Source organism: Schistocerca gregaria, chromosome 4 (genome assembly GCF_023897955.1).
Source record: "Schistocerca gregaria isolate iqSchGreg1 chromosome 4, iqSchGreg1.2, whole genome shotgun sequence".
Classification (NCBI taxonomy): Eukaryota; Metazoa; Arthropoda; class Insecta; order Orthoptera; family Acrididae; genus Schistocerca; species Schistocerca gregaria.
The window spans coordinates 669,175,983-669,195,724 of NC_064923.1; the positions used below are offsets into that span (position 1 = coordinate 669,175,983).

General features: G+C 45.5%; 1 protein-coding gene across 1 annotated transcript in view; it reads right to left on the reverse strand.

Annotated features, from left to right (window-relative positions):
• The window catches only part of LOC126268191 (BTB/POZ domain-containing protein KCTD3), a 225,565-nt gene that overhangs the window by 136,389 nt on the left and 69,434 nt on the right, over positions 1-19,742 (reverse strand). The window contains exon 5 of the mRNA XM_049973801.1: positions 9,262-9,455. Coding sequence (XP_049829758.1) covers positions 9,262-9,455 — 194 coding nt within the window. The remainder of the gene's footprint in view (positions 1-9,261; positions 9,456-19,742) is intronic.

Sequence of the window (19,742 nt, forward strand, 5' to 3'; positions counted from 1 at the left end):
CAAACTGAAGACCATTGTCCAAAAATAAAGTACAAGGGCAAACCTTCATGGAAAATATCTTAACAGGACCTCGACAGTCACATCTGCTGTTGCAACAGACTTTCCATCTAAGAATAATGTTGTTGAGCTGAGATGAGTGTTTCAATTCAAAGGCAATAGGTTTTTTGCAACCACTGGAATGACAAATGGCCAGGACTGCCCGCACACCTACTCAGATGCACCCATGGCCAGGATTTGTCGGGTTGAAACACTGCAAGAACAGCATGGAACAAAGACTATCTTTGAATTTCGCAAAAGCATGATCATTAGCTGTTGACTAAAGAAAAGGAGTGTTTTTTCTGAAGTAACAGATGTGAGGGGTGGATGATAGAAGCTGCTTTGGAAATGAACTTGTGATAGTATGCCACTTTGCCAAGGATTGCCTGAAGTTCTCGTAGATTAGATGTACAGGGCAAAGCCGTAAGGCACTGATGTGCTGTTCCTTGGGGCGCATGCCCTACAGGGAAATTTTGTGGTCCAAATAAACAATACAAGGCTAAAAAAATGAGATTTTGTGAGGTTACATTTACGGCCTGCGACCTACAGAACAGTAAACAAAGAACAAAGGTTATGAAAGTGATCCTCCATTGTAGTCCCTGTCATGGCAATATCAAAAAGGCAGTTAATGCACTGGGGAACAACCACTGTGACCTGTTCTCAAAAACGTTGAAAGATGGCACTTGTGACTCAAAATATTAGCTGCTGGTGACAGAGGCCGTAAGGTGTACTGACCACAAGCAGCTTTTTTAAACTTCATCCAACAGAATCTGTAGGTAAGCTTCAAACAAGTCTATTTTTGAAAAGTAGTGGCCCCCAGGCAACTTTGAGAGCAACTCCTCCTGATGGGGTAGAGGGTGAGTGTCTATGACTGCTGCGCAACTATAGTGACCCAGAAGGCACCACAGAGCCAAAGCTGACCAGACAGTTTCTTTATGATCACTAAGGGCACAGGCTAGTCACTTGAGGAAATCAGTCGAATCACTCCCAATGACGTTAATGGATCCAGCTCCACCCTGACTTAGTTGCACAAAGCAACTTGCACCAGCTGTGCCCAAAAAAATAAGGGTGGGCAGAGGGTTTGAGTGTGATTTGTGCTCTGAAATTGTTTGTACAACCTAACCCTGCGTCAAACAGACACAAAAACTCAGAGCAAAATGAATCCAATTTGTGATGAGGCACTTGATCTGACACCAGATGCACCACATCCATGATAGAAAAACTAATAGTAGTATCGCATCTAACCCAAAAAAATTTCAGTATGTGTGTCATTTTACATCAAGTACAGAACAGAATGGACAACTGACTCATAAACGCTTTTGGCTGAGAATAGAAATCAGCTGTTTGTTATAGCATACCAGCTGATGCTCAATGCCTCCCAATGGTAATGTTACTTAAAAACCAACTTTATTGCAAATATTTTTATTTATATGACCGGTTTCGGTTCATTCAGAACCATCTTCAGATCTGATATTTCAGTTACAAGAGTAACCCGTCCAAATCCAGCAGTTTTCACATGCTACGTCAATGGTGACGACCCAAGCCTGGCATGTGTCTGTGACTTAAGTACAGACACGGTGGCTCCCATGTCCACCTTTAGGCACAATGGTTAGTTTATCACCCGTACTTCAACTAAAAGTTTGTTCTGGCCTTTAGACAACCATGGACACAGTGACAAAACAGCATGAATATCTATGTCCATTGACTTTCTGAGGAGTTAGAGACTGACATAGTACAGCTATATGACCTCCCTTCTGCCTACGGCAGACTGCCCACTCACGCTGTACGAAACAAGAAGGACTCAAAGAAAGAGATGTAGTGACCTGGTGAGCATGTTTGTACCACCGCCACTACCACCTCCACCACCGCCACCGCCGCTGCCGCCACCTCCTCCTCCAGTGCGCCAAGACCCATGTGCCAGGATTGCATGTCGTCAAAAATGGTGAGACCACCCCAAGCATCTACCTGGTGGCTCACAATGTGAGAAATCTAAAATAACTGTGCAATATTTAAAACTTCTTCCAATGTAGAGTCTTCAAATTGAAGGGATGTTGATGCAGTTTTTTAGCAGGAGATGAACAAATGATTGCGTTGTTGACCGTGATGTCCACATATGACTTCTGGGACTTCGTTGTGACAAAGTGATGTTTACGACTGAGACTGTGGAGCTCAAAAGAATTGTTGCAGCTGTTGGTGATAGGAGGGCACCAAACTACACATACTGTCAAAGGTTAATGATGCTGATTCATGAAGAGGAGTGAACTGGCAAAGTAAGTGATATACACAAGTGGGTATCCAGGATAAAATAGCTTCACAGACCTCCTTGTCAACCACACAGAATGCCACGAAATTTTGGCGAAGTCACTTCTTGTAAGCATCCCTGTCTTCCACAGAATCATCAAAGGGGAGAGCAACCCATGGCACAGCCTAGTTCAATGAAGCCAACATGTGTTCCAACATGGCCACAGTATGCTGCTGTTGTTGGGTGAGCGATCTGAGTAGGGTCTAACAGTACAGCTGAATGGCAGTAAATCCTCAGGATCTGCAACATGTGAAACTCCTGCCCTTCCTCATCAAACTCCTGCCCTTCCTCATCACCACTTGTGTTCTAACTAGCAACACAAGGAAATACTCAGTCTTAAATAACTAAGTTTAATTGGCTCATGGAGTGACAATGAGAATATGAGGACATAGAAAGCAACCACAAAACTAGAATACATTTGACAACTGAGAGTTGGGAGGACTGAGTATGCACATATGAAGATACAATTCTTGGCAGACTCTGCAGGTATTGCAATTGTAAGGGTACAATGTCTCCTTTACATTCGTTGATTTTATATTCATGCAGTGTAGCTTCAAATAAATGAACAAGCAGAACGAGTTCAGAACTACTGTTTCTTGTTAAGGAGACAATTACCTTTATTTCATTTTTAGAACTGTTTCATTTTTGTAGTACAGCACCGAGAGCAGTCAGGCTGGTCGTGATGTCATCACACGTAGCAGCAACGAGATCCCAGGCTGGGTGCAGCTCCCAAGGAATACTGAAGACTGGACTGTAGAGCTAACAAGAATGTCAATGAGATATTCAATTTTTTCTGATGTGAGAATGAGACTGGTCAGTGACAAACTGCCTATTGGCTTCTGTCTTGGGTTCTTCGGCTGATGTTCACCTAATGATTTTTCTGATGTTCCGCCAGCACGAGTGGCTGGCATTGTCAAAGCTTCACCCTCCATTACGCAGGTTTTTCTGTATGTCCGCCGGCAGAGCAGACGCCTTGATTAATCGATTCGTATTACGTGTGATACGTGCGTCGGATCTGCGCTTAGTTTTCGGTACGTCGTCGATCTAATAGGTCTCGGATCTTTTGCTCATAATCTTCGGTCTTCATTACGACGGTCGCATTCCCCTATCGGCAGGCAGTACCAATATACTCTTCTCGGCATTGAGTCTCTTAATGGCTTATACAATATACTCTTGTCGGCGTTGAGACTCTTAATGGCTTGTACCTCTTCTTTCTTCAGGTTGCAAGCTGGTGGTTTTGCTCGGCGCAGTATCCTGGCTGTTTCAGAGGAAATATGCACTGAAGATGCATTCGCACAGAAGAAGTTAAGGCCCACCGGTGAGTTAAGGCTCACCGGCCACTTGACCATCTTCTTCTTCTGTGAGAATGCACAAACAGTGCCCGAACTCTTATGGGAATCGGCAACGCACTGGGAGTAATGAGTACAATGGGCGGGGGCACTACAAATGTAGTGCGGGACAATACGTTGAGAATGTGGGTTTTGCGGGAGGCATGCCAGAGATAAATCCCTGCAGTCGCACTATCCTCTGTGTCCTCGGGGGCTCAGATGGATAGAGCAGCAGGAGATCCCGGGTTTGAGTTCCAGTCGGGGCACACATTTTCATCTGTCCCCGTTGACGTATGTTAATGCCTGTAAGCAGCTATGGCTGTTCATTTTATTGTAATTGTTTCATCCATTGAAAGTCAAATATAAAAACTAACAAAAAAAGATTGGTTTTAGGTGCGTTTTCCCCCATTTCCTCCGAAAAGCAGCCTTAGACGCTATCCAGGACAGCGAAATGTGGTCGCAAAATAAATTTTTATCTATTGGAATATCTGCGTTTTAATTAGTTTAAAACATAGATCAAACTACGAACAACTCGTACAACATGTGTTTTCCCATCCATAAACACACAAATATACAAAAACAAATAATGACTCTTAATCACACTTTGCTGCCCGAGAGAGCGTTTGTGAATGCTTTTCAGAAAGTGGCAAAAAATAATGCACCTGAAACTTTTTCTTATGTCTGTGTGATGCCATTTAATGCACCACAAATATAAAAATTAACCGAAAAGAAATGTTCCTTGTTGCTGACAATCTGATATTCAAAAACTGGCACATTGCTAAGTGACATATCAGATTATAAAATATAGTTTTATTTATCACCTTTATGAAGTATAAAGAGTCATACAATTGGAAACACTTACTTCACTGTACCACTGCTTGAAATTTTCTTTTATTTTTCAAGCTTTGACTGGCATTCTTCTTGCGACAAATTTTCGAGTTGATATTTGTGACAGGTATTAAAGTGCCATTCAATCGAGTACTTTCTTAAATACATGAGGTTCCGATGTCATACTAAACATATGGCATGAGTTTTGACAGGAGTATAAAGGAAATTAATTTCCCACTCGGGTTTACATAGTGCGGACGTGCCACTCTTCTTTCTTTTTGTCTGCTGCTGTTGACCATCCATCTCGATCCACTGTAGCCTTATGTCTGTTGCCTAACGACTTAGTGTCGCTTTTGACTGCTGCTGGCACGTACAGGGGCATGGCGAGGCGCAGCGGGCGGTCCACACAGCCAGCTGAGCGACATGGCTCGGCCACTGCAACAACATACGAATTCGCCCAGGGTGCTGGCCGCAAGCAACCGCAGGTGCTGGTGCCCCAGGGGCATAGTTTGGATGAGCCTACATTAGGCTCATCCCAGAACCTCTCCCTGGAGTCCATCTCTGCTCACCCCTACCAATCCCCGCACACCTACCTTCTACATGCTTCCTCAAGTCCATAAACCTAATCACAGAATTTGGTTATCAGCTCAACAGCATTCCCGCATAAGAAAATTTATCTAGAAAGATAGTACTTACTGGATGGAAAAACAGTCAACCAGCTAGATCAATAGATGTCATAGCCCTCTGAGGAATGGAGTATGGGACTGGCCATCTCTAGGGGCAGGCAAACTAGACCTACAACAGTTCAGGTTTGACATGGTAAAAGTAAAAAGTGAAGAAAAATGCAAAGAATATGAGATTGAAATGATAACAATTTTTAAATGCAGATGGCGAAGAAGACACACGGAAAGTGTGCCACACTGTGAAGACAGCCATAACAGATGCTGAGAGTAAAGTGCTGGGTAGAAAGAAAAGAAAAACAGGGAAAAATAAGATTGTTTAAAGAGAAATGTGAAGATGTAGTTAAGGAAGAAAGCACATGAGTTGTGGCTACAGGATGCAGATAATAAAATACTGATGGAAACATACCCAGAAGTGCACACAGAAACATCAAGAGTACTGAGAAGTCAAAAGAGAAAAAATACCTAACAAAAATTCTTCAAAATGTGGAACTGAATTGCTAAAACCTGGACAGTATGAGAGTCTTTCAACATATGATACAACAAGGAATGGGTTCAGTACATAAAGTTGTGTGTCAATAACAAAACTGGAAACAAGATTATGGATACTGAATCAGTCTTAGTGCAATGGAAACAATATTTCAGCTATCTATTCAACAGCCCTAACTCAGTGTTATGTTTCAGTGAAAACGGATAAGAAAGAAATGAGACAGAGACTGAAATTGTGGTGGAGGGCATAGTGAAAGCCACATGGAAGATGAAAAGAAATAAAGTGCCAGGAGAGGATATAGTCCAAGCAGAAATGTTGAAGTACGGAGGAAGCAGACTACAGATAAAGCTGTGCAATGTCTTTCAGCTCATTTGGAAGACCAAGGCATTAATGGACATTTGGAAGAGAGCAGTCATTTGTCCAGTATAGAAGAAAGGACACAATATGAATTGCTCTAACTGCCAAGGAATCAGTTTACTTAACATGACACACACTTTACACGGCACACAAATTCCTTATTTTAGAAAAGCTGAAACCATTTGCAGAAAATATCATGTGAGAATATCAGACTGGATTCCTTACAAACTATTCAACTACTGACAATATGTTTGCTCTTAAGCAAATTCTTGAGAAATATTGAGAAAGAAATAGAGAAGTCCAAGTATTGTTCATAGATTTTCAAAGAACTTATGACAGTATTCATCGTGATAGCCTCTACAATACCCTAAAATGACTACAATATGTGTGGGTCAGACAGAACTGGAGGGGCATATTCACAACCTTTCCCCATAAGAACTTGATTAAGACAAAGAGATGCACCACCATCCGTATTATTTAACCTCACCCTGGAAAGAGTCACAAAGAGCAAAGTTGAAGGGTGTAATGCGCTGTGAATGGAAGGTGGCAGTATCAATTCTTTGCTTATGCAGACGACATGGTGTTAGTGGGCAAGAGTCAACAAGATCTTGGGGAGATGTATAAAAAGCTCGCTACAGAAGCATGTAAAGCATGACTATTCAACAATATAAAAAAAAAACAGAACATAAGCAAGTGTGCAGAACTAAATATGGACAAGTTCAAGTCTCTTGACAGTACAAGTACTGGGAAGTTGGTATAATCATTGTAATAAAATACCTTTAGTTGTACATGTGTCTATATGTCCTCAGAGAGAAACTGAAGTCTGCAGATCTACAATGCTAATGTACAGTTCAGAAAGCTGTAAACTAATTAAAAGGAAGACGCAAAAACTTCTAACATTTGAAAGAGAGATGACGAGAATCTGGGACCTGGCGAGAGACAGAGTTACTTGAGGACCAAGCAAGAATAACTAAATAAATAAGATTATTAACCAGCCCAACATTTTACAATATCAAAAGAGTAGACAAATCCAATCAAAAGGTCACATAACCCATATGCCACAGACCCAACAAACTATGTAAACTTTCATTGCCCACATTACACAAAAGACCCCTGCGTAAATCATAAAACAGATGGGAAGACAATGTAAAGAAAGATGCAGAAGCTCTGAATGTAGTCAATTGGGCCAAAACAGCAACAGAAATAATACACTGGAGACTGTTTGTAGATGCAGTGCATGCTCTACAGAGCCCGTGACCACTGGATAGGTAACTAATAAATAAGTAACTAAGTAAGTATGTAAAGAATGACTTTTAAAACAAAAGATACACTGAATTAATAAAAGTCATGGGATAGCGATATGCACGGATACGGATGGTGGTAGTATTGCGTACACAAGGTACAAAAGGACAGTGTATTAGCAGAGCTGTCAACTGCACTCAAGTGAAAAAGCTTCCGACAATATATTATGTCCACTTGTTGGGAATTAACAGACTTTAAACATGGAATGATAGTTGGAGCTAAACGCATGGGACATTCTATTTTGGAAATTGTAAGGGAATTCAGTGTTCCGCAATCCACAGTGTCAAGAATGCACTGAGAATATCACATCCCAGGCATAACCTCCCACAACAGACAATGCAGTGGCCAACAGCCTTCACTTAATGGCCAAGAGCATTGGCATTTGTGTAGAGCTGTCAGTGCTAACAGACAAGCAACACTGCATCAAATAATCACATAAATCAATGTGGAACGTTTGGCGAGGATATCCATTAGGATGGTGTGGAAAAATTAGGATTTCATGGGCTATGGTACCAGATGATCGACGTAAGTGTCGATGTTTACAGCACGACTTCACTGCAGTGCCTCTCCTGGGCTTGTGACCATTTCGGTTGAACCCTAGACAACTGGAAAACTGTGGTCTGGTCATATGAAACCTGATTTCAGTTGGTAAGAGCTCACGGTAGGATTCAAGTGTAGTGCAAACCGCATGAGGCCATAGAGCCAAGTTCTCAACAGGGCAATGTGCAAGCTGGTGGTGGCTCATAATGGTGTGGGCTGTGTTACATGGAATGAATTTTGGACGCTGGGCTGCTTGGGAGACGATTTGCAGCCATTCATGAACATCATGTTCCCAAATAACAATAAAAATTTTATGGATGACAATGTGTCATGTCACTGGGCCACAATTATTCATCACTGGTTTGAAGAATATTCTGAACAGTTTGAGTAAATGATTTGGCCACCCAGATTATCTGACATGAACACCAACAAACATTTATGGGACATAACCAAGAGATCAGTGCGTGCACAAAATCCTGCACCGAAAACAGTTCCACAACTATGGATCGCTATAGAGGTAGCATGGCCCAATATTTCTGCAGGTGACTTCCAACGACTTGTTGAATCCATGCCAAATCGAGCTGCTACACTGCACTGCCGGGCAAAAGGAAATCTGACACAATATTAGGATGTATCCCATGACTCTTGTCACCTCCGTGTAAATTTTACTACACCTGTGAAAGTGCATCTACATACATAGTCCACAAAAGATTGTATGGCGCATGGCGGAGGGTACCTTCCACCACTACTAGTCAACTCATTTTCTGCTCCACTTGCAAACAGAGCGAGGGAAAAACAAATGTCTATATGCCTCTCTACCTTCTCTTCCTGGCCCTTATGCAAATTGTATGTTAGCAGCAGTAGAATCGTTCTGCAATCAGCATCAAATGCTGGTTCTGTAAATTTTCTCAATAGTGCTCCTCGGAAACAATATCTACTTCCCTCCAGCGACACCATCTGAGCTCCTGAAGCATCTCTGTAATGTTTGCATGTTGGTTGAACATATTGGTGGTAAATCTAGCATCATGCCTCTGAATGTTTTCAATGTCTTCCTTTAATTTGACCTGGTGTGGATCCCAAACACTTGAACAGGACTCAACAAATGGGTTACACCAGTATCCCATACGGGTCTCCTTTACACTAACTAAATGAACTCCACTGTACATAAATGAAAATGTTAGTCCATCAAATGGAAAAGTCTGTCATTTATATTCAGTCTACTGATTATCCGCTACATAATTAAATTAATGTGTGTGTATTTTTTTTCTATATCTTTACATAAGACATAAATGTCAGAATTGTAAAGTGGCAGTGCCTAATTCGACAGAGCTGCTAGAATGGAGCACAGCATTTATTTGCATTAATAAACAAGAAGTATCTGGGTGATATGCAACTTACCAATATTAGTTCTAGTTCCATCTTCCGAGACTCCCCAAAGACGAACTTGGCTGCCGTAGGAAATAGCTACCATTTTTGAAGAAGATTCACCACTACCACTCTGATTCATTTTTGCATTAATGGCTATGCGTTCAATACAACTCTCAATATGAGGGCTGGTAAAAGCATGCTGCCACCCACTTGAGTCCTTCAACCTGAATAAACGGAAAATTATTATCTTTTAAATGCTAAAAATAACAGAGAAACTAAAAATTCAAGGTAAATCTGTAGGAGAAGTTTCATGTGAAACATATTTAAAATACATTTAATTTACTTGAGATATTTATTTAAATCAATACACATTTACTCTAACAGACACAGTTTTGAGCAAATAAAAACAACAGTTTTTCAAATTTATACAGAAGGCTTTCAGTTAAGTCACTCAAGATAAAAATCTGCTATTGGGTAAGTCAACTTTGTGGGTAACAGTTACCAGACACACTAGGTAAAAAATGAGAAATATCAGAGATAAATAAATTATAATTCACATCTGCAAGAATTGACCGATTAAAATAAATACATGCTCCTTATGCAAACTGACAGTCAGATGTAGATGACAGAAGAAATGTAAGCACCTAGCATCAGGTTTTTTTCCCCAACTAACAACAAAAGAAAAAGAGGCAGAAAAAAAGAGTAGACAGAAAAGCACAGATTTTGCAGGATTAGACCTGGAAGTTAGTTGCAACTTGGAATTTGTTTGCAACTTGGAAGTTGTTTGCAACTTGGAAGTTGTTTGCAACTTGGAAGTTGTTTGCAACTTGGAAGTTGTTTGCAACTTGGAAGTTGTTTGCAACTTGGAAGTTGTTTGCAACTTGGAAGTTGTTTGCAACTTGGAAGTTGTTTGCAACTTGGAAGTTGTTTGCAACTTGGAAGTTGTTTGCAACTTGGAAGCTGTTTGCAACTTGGAAGCTGTTTGCAACTTGGAAGCTGTTTGCAACTTGGCAGCTGTTTGCAACTTGGAAGCTGTTTGCAACTTGGAAGCTGTTTGCAACTTGGCAGCTGTTTGCAACTTGGAAGCTGTTTGCAACTTGGAAGCTGTTTGCAACTTGGAAGCTGTTTGCAACTTGGAAGCTGTTTGCAACTTGGAAGCTGTTTGCAACTTGGAAGCTGTTTGCAACTTGGAAGTTGTTTGCAACTTGGAATTTGTTTGCAACTTGGAAGTTGTTTGCAACTTGGAAGTTGTTTGCAACTTGGAAGTTGTTTGCAACTTGGAAGTTGTTTGCAACTTGGAAGTTGTTTGCAACTTGGAAGTTGTTTGCAACTTGGAAGTTGTTTGCAACTTGGAAGCTGTTTGCAACTTGGAAGCTGTTTGCAACTTGGAAGCTGTTTGCAACTTGGCAGCTGTTTGCAACTTGGCAGCTGTTTGCAACTTGGAAGCTGTTTGCAACTTGGAAGCTGTTTGCAACTTGGAAGCTGTTTGCAACTTGGAAGCTGTTTGCAACTTGGAAGCTGTTTGCAACTTGGAAGCTGTTTGCAACTTGGAAGCTGTTTGCAACTTGGAAGCTATTTGCAACTTGGAAGTTATTTGCAACTCTGGGGCAATTGACAAAAATTATGGGTTTAAAGGGACCAAACATCTTGGTCGCAAGCACCTTGTTTCTCTGGAAATCCAAATAAATTGATATGAAATGAGGAAATGAGAATGGTTAGCTCCACAGTCTGTGACCCTGTCATCCTGGTTGAAATGGATACTGATGCAGAAGACTAAGTGGCTGCTGCTGGTGCTCACCATGCCAGGTATCAGTGGTACGAAGGGCACCCTTCGCTCCTGTCTCATTCCAACAACACTGAAGGATACACCAAGAACAGTCATCATAACCAGTATGACTAAAATGGAGTGAGAAAATGATGACTGTACAGATTATGGAGCTAATTAGCTTCAACAGTTAGATAAATAAAATATGTAAACAAAAATTTATGCATACCAGTGCAGAGGTAGAAAGGGGCTTAAGGCTACTCGGAGCATAGACCACTGTGAGAACTACACTCCCAACATCCACCCCTGACAACAAACATTAAGGTGCAATAAATATTGCTACAAAATCTGCTTTCCTTCATCCACCAGTATCTGGAGTAGGTAGGTAGACAGGTTGATGGATTGTCTCATATCAGCCAGCAGGACACACACTGTGAAGATATGGGCTGTTATGAGGTAGCTACCACAGATGCAATGGGGAGTGAGGGGTGGGGGGTGGGAGCGGAGGGAAGTCCTCTGATACACCTACATGATTACTCTGCAATTCACATTTAAGTGCTTGGCGGAGGGTTCATCGGACCACAATCATACTATCTCTCTACCATTCCACTCCCAAACAGCGCACGGGAAAAACGAACACCTAAACCTTTCTGTTCGAACTCTGATTTCTCTTATTTTATTTTGATGATCATTCCCACCTATGTAGGTTGGGCTCAACAAAATATTTTCGCATTCGGAAGAGAAAGTTGGTGACTGAAATTTCGTCAATAGATCTCGCCGCGATGAAAAACGTCTTTGCTTTAATGACTTCCATCTCAACTCGCGTATCATATCTGCCACACTCACTCCCCTATTACATGATAATACAAAACGAGCTGCCCTTTTTTGGACCCTTTCGATGTCCTCCGTCAATCTCACCTGGTAAGGATCCCACACCACGCAGCAATATTCTAACAGAGGACGAACGAGTGTAGTGTAAGCTGTCTCTTTAGTGGACTTGTTGCATCTTCTAAGTGTCCTGCAATGAAGCGCAACCTTTGGCTCGCCTTCCCTACAATATTATCTATGTGGTCTTTCCAACTGAAGTTGTTCGTAATTTTAACACCCAGGTACTTAGCTGAATTGACAGCCTTGAGAATTCTAATGGATTTCTTTTGGAACTCATGTGGATCACCTCACACTTTTTGTTATTTAGTGTCAACTGCCACCTGCCACACCATACAGCAATCTTTTCTAAATCACTTTGCAACTGATACTAGTCTTCGGATGACCTTACTAGACGGTAAATTACAGCATCATCTGCGAACAACCTAAGAGAACTGCTCGGATTGTCACCCAGGTCATTTATATAGATCAGGAACAGCAGATGCCTCAGGATGCTTCCCTGGGGAACACCTGATATCACTTCAGTTTTACTTGATGATTTGCCGTCTATTACTATGAACTGCGACCTTCCTGACAGGAAATCACAAATCCAGTCGCACAAATGAGACGATACCCCATAGGCTCGCAACTTGATTAGAAGTCGCTTGTGAGGAACGGTGTCAAAAGCTTTCCGGAAATCTAGAAAAACAGAATCAACTTGAGATCCCCTGTCGATAGCAGCCATTACTTCTTGCAAATAAAGAGCTAGCTGCATTGCATAAGAACGATGTTTTCTGAAACCATGCTGATTGCGTACCAATAGACCGTTCCCTTCGAGGTGATTCATAATGTTTGAATACAGTATTTGCTCCAAAACCCTACTGCAAACCGACGTCAATGTATAGGTCTGTAGTTCAATGGATTACTCCTACTACCATCCTTAAACACTGGTGCGACCTGCGCAATTTTCCAATCTGTAATTACAGATCTACCGGTGAGTGAGCGGTTGTAAATGATTGCTAAGTAGGGAGCTATCAGCGTAATCTGAATGGAACCTAATCGGTATACAATCTGGACCTGAAGACATGCCCATATCAAGTGATTTGAGTTGCTTCGCAACCCCTAAGGTATCTACTTGTAAGTAACTCATGCTAGCAGCTGTTCGTGTTTCAAATTCTGGAATATTCCATTCGTCATCCCTGGTGAAGGAATTTCGGAAAACTGCATTCAATAACTACGCTTTAGTGGCACAGTCATCGGTAACAGTACCATTGGCACTGCACAGCGAAGGTATTGACTGCGTCTTGCCGCTTCTGCACTTTACATGCGACCAGAATTTCTTTGGATTTTCTATCAAATTTTGAGACAATGTTTCGTTGTAGAATCTATTAAAGGCATCTCGCATTGAAGTCCGTGCCAAATTTCGCGCGTCTGTAAATTTTAGCCAATCTTCAGGATTTCACGTTCTTCTGAACGTCGCATGCTTTTTCCATTGCCTCTGCAACAGCGTTCGGACCTGTTTTGTGTACCATGGGGGTCAGTTCCATCTCTTACCAATTTATGAGGTATGAATATCTCAATTGCTGTTGCTACTATATCTTTGAATTTGAGCCACATCTCGTGCACATTTGCATAATCAGTGCGGAAGGAATGGAGATTGTCTCTTAGGAAGGCTTCTAGTGACACTTTATCCGCTTTTTTAAATAAAATTAATTTGCATTTCTTTCTGGTGGATTTGGAAGAAATGGTATTGAGCCTAGCTACAACGACCTTGTATTCACTAATCCCTGTTTCAGTCATGATGCTCTCTATTAGCTCTTGATTGTTTGTGGCTAAGAGGTCAAGAGTGTTTTCACAACCATTTACAAATTGCGTGGGTTCGTGGACTAACTGCTCGAAATAATTTTTGGAGAAAGCAATTAGGACAATCTCGGAAGATGTTTTCTGCCAAACCACTGGTTTTGAACAAGTATTTTTGCCAACATATCGAGGGAAGGTTGAAGTCCCCACCAACTATAACCATATGAGTGGGGTATTTATTTGTTACGAGACTCAAATTTCCTCTGAACTGTTCAGCAACTATATCATCGGATTCTGGGGGTCACTAGAAGGAGCCAATTATTAACTTAGTTCAGCTGTTAAGTATAACCTCCACCCATACCAATTCACACGGAGTATCTACTTCGACATCACTACAAGATAAACCACTACTGACAGACACAAACACTCCACACCAGTTCTGCCTAATCTATCTTTCCTGAACACTGTCTGAGACTTCGTAAAAATTTCTGCAGAACTTATTTCAGGCTTTAGCCAGCTTTCTGTACCTATAACGATTTCAGCTTCTGCGCTTTCTATTAGCGCTTGGAGCTCAGGGACTTTCCCAGCACAACTACAACAATTTACAACTACAATTCTGACTGTTCCTTGATCCAAGCACATCCTGTATTTGCCATGCACCCTTTGAGATTGCAGCCCACCCCATACTTTCCCAAGGCCTTCTAACCTAAAAAACCGCCCAGTCCATGCCACACAGCCTCCGCTACCCGTGTAGCTGCCAGCTGAGTGTAGTGAACTCCTGACCTATTCAGCGGAACCCAAAACCCCACCACCCTATGGCGCAAGTCGAGGAATCCGCAGCTAACATGGTCGCAAAACCGTCTGAGCCGCTGATTCAGACCCTCCACCCGGCTCTGCACCAAAGGTCTGCAGTCGGTCCTGTCAATGATGCTGCAGATGGTGAGCCCCGCCTTCATCTCATAAGAAAGACCAGCAGCCTTCACCAAATCAGATAGCCGCTGGAATCCAGAGAGAATTTCCTCAGATCCAAAGTGACACACGCCATTAGTGCCGACATGTGCCACCACCTGCAACTGGCTGCAACCTTTGCTCTTCATGGCATCTGGAAGGACCCTTCCCACATCAGGAATGACTCCACCCGGAATGCACACGGAGTTGGTTGGTTGGTTGGGTGTGGGATTGAAGGGATCAGACTGCTAAGGTCATCGGTCCCTTGTTCCACGATAAAATCACACGAAATAAAAACTGTCAGTCGTTAAAAACGGAGAACTGAGACAAGGGACGACACAATACAAGAAAGACAGACAAAGACCAGACAAACGGAACTAAAATCACACCGAGTGTGAAGGTGGTTGGCCGACCATGAAAATAAGGAAAAGCCAACCACCAAATGACATTAAAACCCACAGTTTAAAACCACAGGCCAAAGGCCCAAGTCAATACAGGAAATAAAAGGACAAACACTCAAATCATACGATAAAAACCCCCTGCCCAAATAAAACTCAACACGAGGTCCGCCATAGCAACGTCGTCACATAAAAGGGCAGGGAGGGTATCAGGCAGCGCAAACGTCTGCCTGAGTCCTGTTAAAAGTGGGCAGTCCACCAAAATGTGGACCACCGTCAGAGCTGCCCCGCAGCGACATAGCGGTGGGTCCTCCCGGCGCAACAAATGGCTGTGCATCAGCCACGTGTGGCCAACGCGCAGCCGGCAGAAGACGACAGAGTCCTTCCGAGAGGCCCGCATGGAGGAGCGCCACACACCGGTCGTCTCCTTCACCGCCCGAAGTTTGTTGGGCGTGGGCAGGGTGCGCCACTCGTCACCCCAGGCACCAAGCACTTTCTGGCGCAAAAGCGACAGGAGATCACACTCCATAAGGCCGAGTTACAGAGCCGGTGAACTCACTGCCTGTTTAGCCAGCGTGTCAACCCGCTCATTGCCCGGGATGCCGACATGACCTGGGGTCCAAACAAAGACCACGGAGCGGCCGCAACGGGCAAGAGCATGGAGCGACTCGTGGATGGCCATCACCAGACGGGAACGAGGAAAGCACTGGTCAAGAGCTCGTAAACCACTCAGGGAGTCACTACAGATGACAAAGGACTCACCTGAGCGGGAGCGGATATACTCTAGGGCGCGATAGATGGCAACCAACTCGGCAGTGTATACACTGTTCCCGGGTGCCAGCGACCGTTGCTCACAATGATCCTCTAGAGTAAGAGCGTAACCAGTGCGACCAGAGACCATCGAACCGTCGGTATAGGCCACGGCAGATCCTGGAAACTCGGCAAGGAGAGAAACAAAGCGGCGGCGGAGGGCCGGAGGAGGGACCGAGTCTTTCGGACCCTGTGCCAAATCCAGCCGAATGCATGGTCGGCGCACACACCAAAGGGGGCAGACGGAGATTGGCCCGGAAAACAGGCGGGAGAGGAAAAAACTCAATCCCACACAGTAGAGCCCGGATGCGAACCGCGATCGTACACCCTGACCGGGGCCGCCTGTCTGGAAGATGGACGATCGAGAGCGGGAACAGGAGACGGTAGTTGGGATGCCCTGGCAAGCTACAAATGTGGGCAGCATAAGCGGCCAGAAGTCGGTCGCACCGGATCCGCAATGGAGGAACACCAGCCTCCACAAGTAAGCTGTCAACAGGGCTTGTCCGAAATGCTCCTGTGGCGAGTCGGATCCCGCAGTGATGGATGGGATCCAGCAATTGCAACGCTGATGGCGATGCCGAACCATAAGCCACACACCCATAATCAAGGCGGGACTGGATCAGCACTTGATACAGCCGGAGAAGGGTGGACCGATCGGCACCCCATCCGGTGTGGCTAAGGCAACGGAGAGCGTTTAAATGTCGCCAGCATGTTTGTTTAAGCTGCCTAATATGAGGCAGCCAAGTCAACCGGGCATCTAATACCAGTCCCAAGAACCGATGCGTCTCTACCACAGCAAGAGGTTCACCGTCAAGGTAAAGGCGTGGCTCAGGGTGAACCGTGCGACGCCGGCAGAAATGCATAACGCAGGTCTTAGCGGCCGAAAACTGGAAGCCGTGCGCTACAGCCCACGACTGCGCCTTGCGGATAGCGCCCTGTAGCTGGCGCTCAGCAACTGCAATGCCAGCGGAGCTGTAGTAGAGGCAGAAGTCGTCTGCATACAACGAAGCTGCGATGGACGATCCCACCGCCTCAGCGAGCCCATTGATCGCAATTAAAAACAGGGAGACACTGAGGACAGACCCCTGTGGGACCCCGTTCTCCTGGACCCGGGAGGAACTATGGGACGCAGCAACTTGCACGCGGAAGGAACGAGACGACAGAAAATTCTGAATAAAAATCGGGAGCGGGCCCCTAAGACCCCACCCATGAAGTGTGGCCAGGATGTGATATCGCCAAGTCGTATCGTACGCCTTCCGCATGTCGAAGAAGACGGCAACCAGATGTTGGCGGCGTGCAAAGGCTGTATGGACGGCAGACTCTAGGGAGACCAGATTATCGACGGAAGAGCAGCCTTTACGGAACCCACCCTGAGACGGAGCCAGAAGGCCTCGAGACTCGAGGAGCCAACTCAACCTCCGGCTCACCATACGTTCTAGCAACTTGCAAAGAACGTTGGTGAGGCTTATGGGGCGGTAGCTGTCCACCTCCAGCGGGTTCTTGCCAGGTTTCAACACGGGGAGGACGATGCTTTCTCGCCATTGAGACGGGAACACACCCTCAACCCAGATGCGGTTGAAAACATCTAGGAGGCGTCGCTGGCAATTCACAGAGAGGTGTTTCAGCATCTGGCTGTGGATGCGGTCTGGCCCAGGAGCCGTATCAGGGCAAGCAGATAGTGCACTCTGGAATTCCCAGTCGCTGAAAGGAGCATTGTATGACTCCGCGTGGCGCGTGTGAAAGGAAAGCCTCCAACTTTCCAACCGCTCTTTCCGGGAGCGGAAGGCCAGTGGGTAATTCGTAGATGCGGAACACTGAGCAAAGTGCGCTGCTAACCGGTCCGCAATCGTGTCAGAGTCAGTACACACCACTCCATTCAGCAAAAGCCCAGGGACAGAGACAGGCGGCCGATAGCCATGGAGTCGCCTAATCTTAGCCCAAACCTGCGATGCAGAGGTACGGACGCCAATGGTGGAAACATACCGTTCCCAGCACTCCTGCTTCCGTTGGCGAATAAGGCGTCGGGCACGGGCACGGAGCTGTTTAAAAACGATGAGGTTGTCCAAGGACGGGTGCCGCTTTTGGCGTTGAAGAGCCCGCCGGCGATCTCTAATTGCCTCTGCGATCTCGGGCGCCCACCAAGGCACAGTCCTCCGCCGAGGGGACCCGGATGAACAGGAAATCGCAGATGCCGCTGCAGAAACAATGCCGGTGGTGACCGACTGAACCACTGCATCAATGGTGTCATGGGAAGGAGGTACGATAGTGGCGAGAGAGGAGAACAAGCCCCAATCAGCCTTAGTCAGAGCCCATCTGGAGGGGCGTTCAGAAGAGTGACGCTGTGGTAGTGACAGAAAGATGGGGAAATGGTCACTACCACATAAGTCGTCATGGACACTCCAGTGGATGGATGGTGAAAGTCCGGGGCTGCAGATAGAAAGGTCGATGGTCGAAAATGTGCCATGGACGACGCTGAAATGTGTCGGCTCTCCCGTGTTTAAGAGGCAGAGGTCAAGCTGCGAGAGAAGAGTCTCAACATCTCTACCCCGGCCAGTAATCGCGGCGCTACCCCACAGGGGTTATGGGCGTTAAGGTCGCCCAGTAACACAAAAGGAGGAGGCAGTTATGCTATCAATGCAGCCAACACATGACACGAGACAGCACCATCTGGCGGAAGATACAAACTGCAGACAGTAATACGCTGAGGCGTCCACATCCTTGCAGCGACAGCCTCTAAAGGTGTGTGAAGAGGTACACATTCGCTGTAGACAGAGTTAAGGATGTAGACGCAGACTCCACCAGATACCCTCTCATAAGCTGCCCGGTTCTTGTAATAACCCCGATACCCACGTAGGGCAGGGGTCCGCATTGCCGGAAACCAAGTTTCATGTAGGGCAATGCAGAGGAAAGGGTGACTGCTGATGAGTTGGCGAAGCTCAGCAAGGTGGTGGAAAAAAGCGCTGCAGTTCCACTGGAGTATCGCTTTGTCCATGTCCGAAAAAGGCGTGAAGGGGCCGAGGAGGCAGATCACGCCACTGGGTCACCTGCTGCCACCGATGGAAGACCAGTACAATCTGCTTCCATGGTGTCTGAGGGTCCGGCGAGATCCAGGTCCTCAGCGGACGCCCGGATCTCCACCTTATCCTCGGACGCAGAGCCTGTAGGGAGCAGTGGGGTGGATGCCACCGCGTGTTCCTTGGCCTTAGAGGTCTTCTTCTTCGTCTTGTCTCTCTGGTCCTTGGGTTTCATTGGCTGGGAGGGCTCCAGTGAGTCAGTCTCTGGGACGGAGAAGGAGCGGGAAGCCCTGCTACCAGCCGCTGGTCTGCTTTTCTTCCATTGGCTGACGTCACCCTTCCCAGAGGCGGAAACCTGGGAAGGAAGGGACCCAAGGGACCCTTTCCGTGCTATTCGAGCCGGGGAAGTTTGAGGCTTCCCCAGCTTAGAAGTGGGGACTGATGTCCCCGATGGTTGGGGGGTTGCTGCTCCTGAGGCAGGTAGTGCAGGAGCAGCAGGGAGTGAAGTGCCCCCCACCATCAAGGGGGCAGGTGTAGCATTCCGGCTCTCAGAGGTGGCTGTCTGAGGGAGAGCTAATGGGGCCATAACAGTAGTAGCCGCGGCGTAAGAGGCAGTCATTCGAACAGGATGAAGGCGTTCGAACTTCTGCCTGGCCTCAGTGTATGTCAGGTGGTCCAGGGTCTTATACTCCATGATTTTGCGCTCTTTCTGGAAGAGCCTGCAGTCCGGCGAGCAAGGCGAGTGGTGCTCTCCACAGTTTACACAGATGGGAGGCGGAGCACATGGAGTGGTGGGATGTGATGGGCGTCCACAATCTCGACATGTGAGGCTGGAAGTACAGCGGGAAGACATATGCCCGAACTTCCAGCACTTAAAGCACCGCATCGGGGGAGGGATATATGGCTTGACGC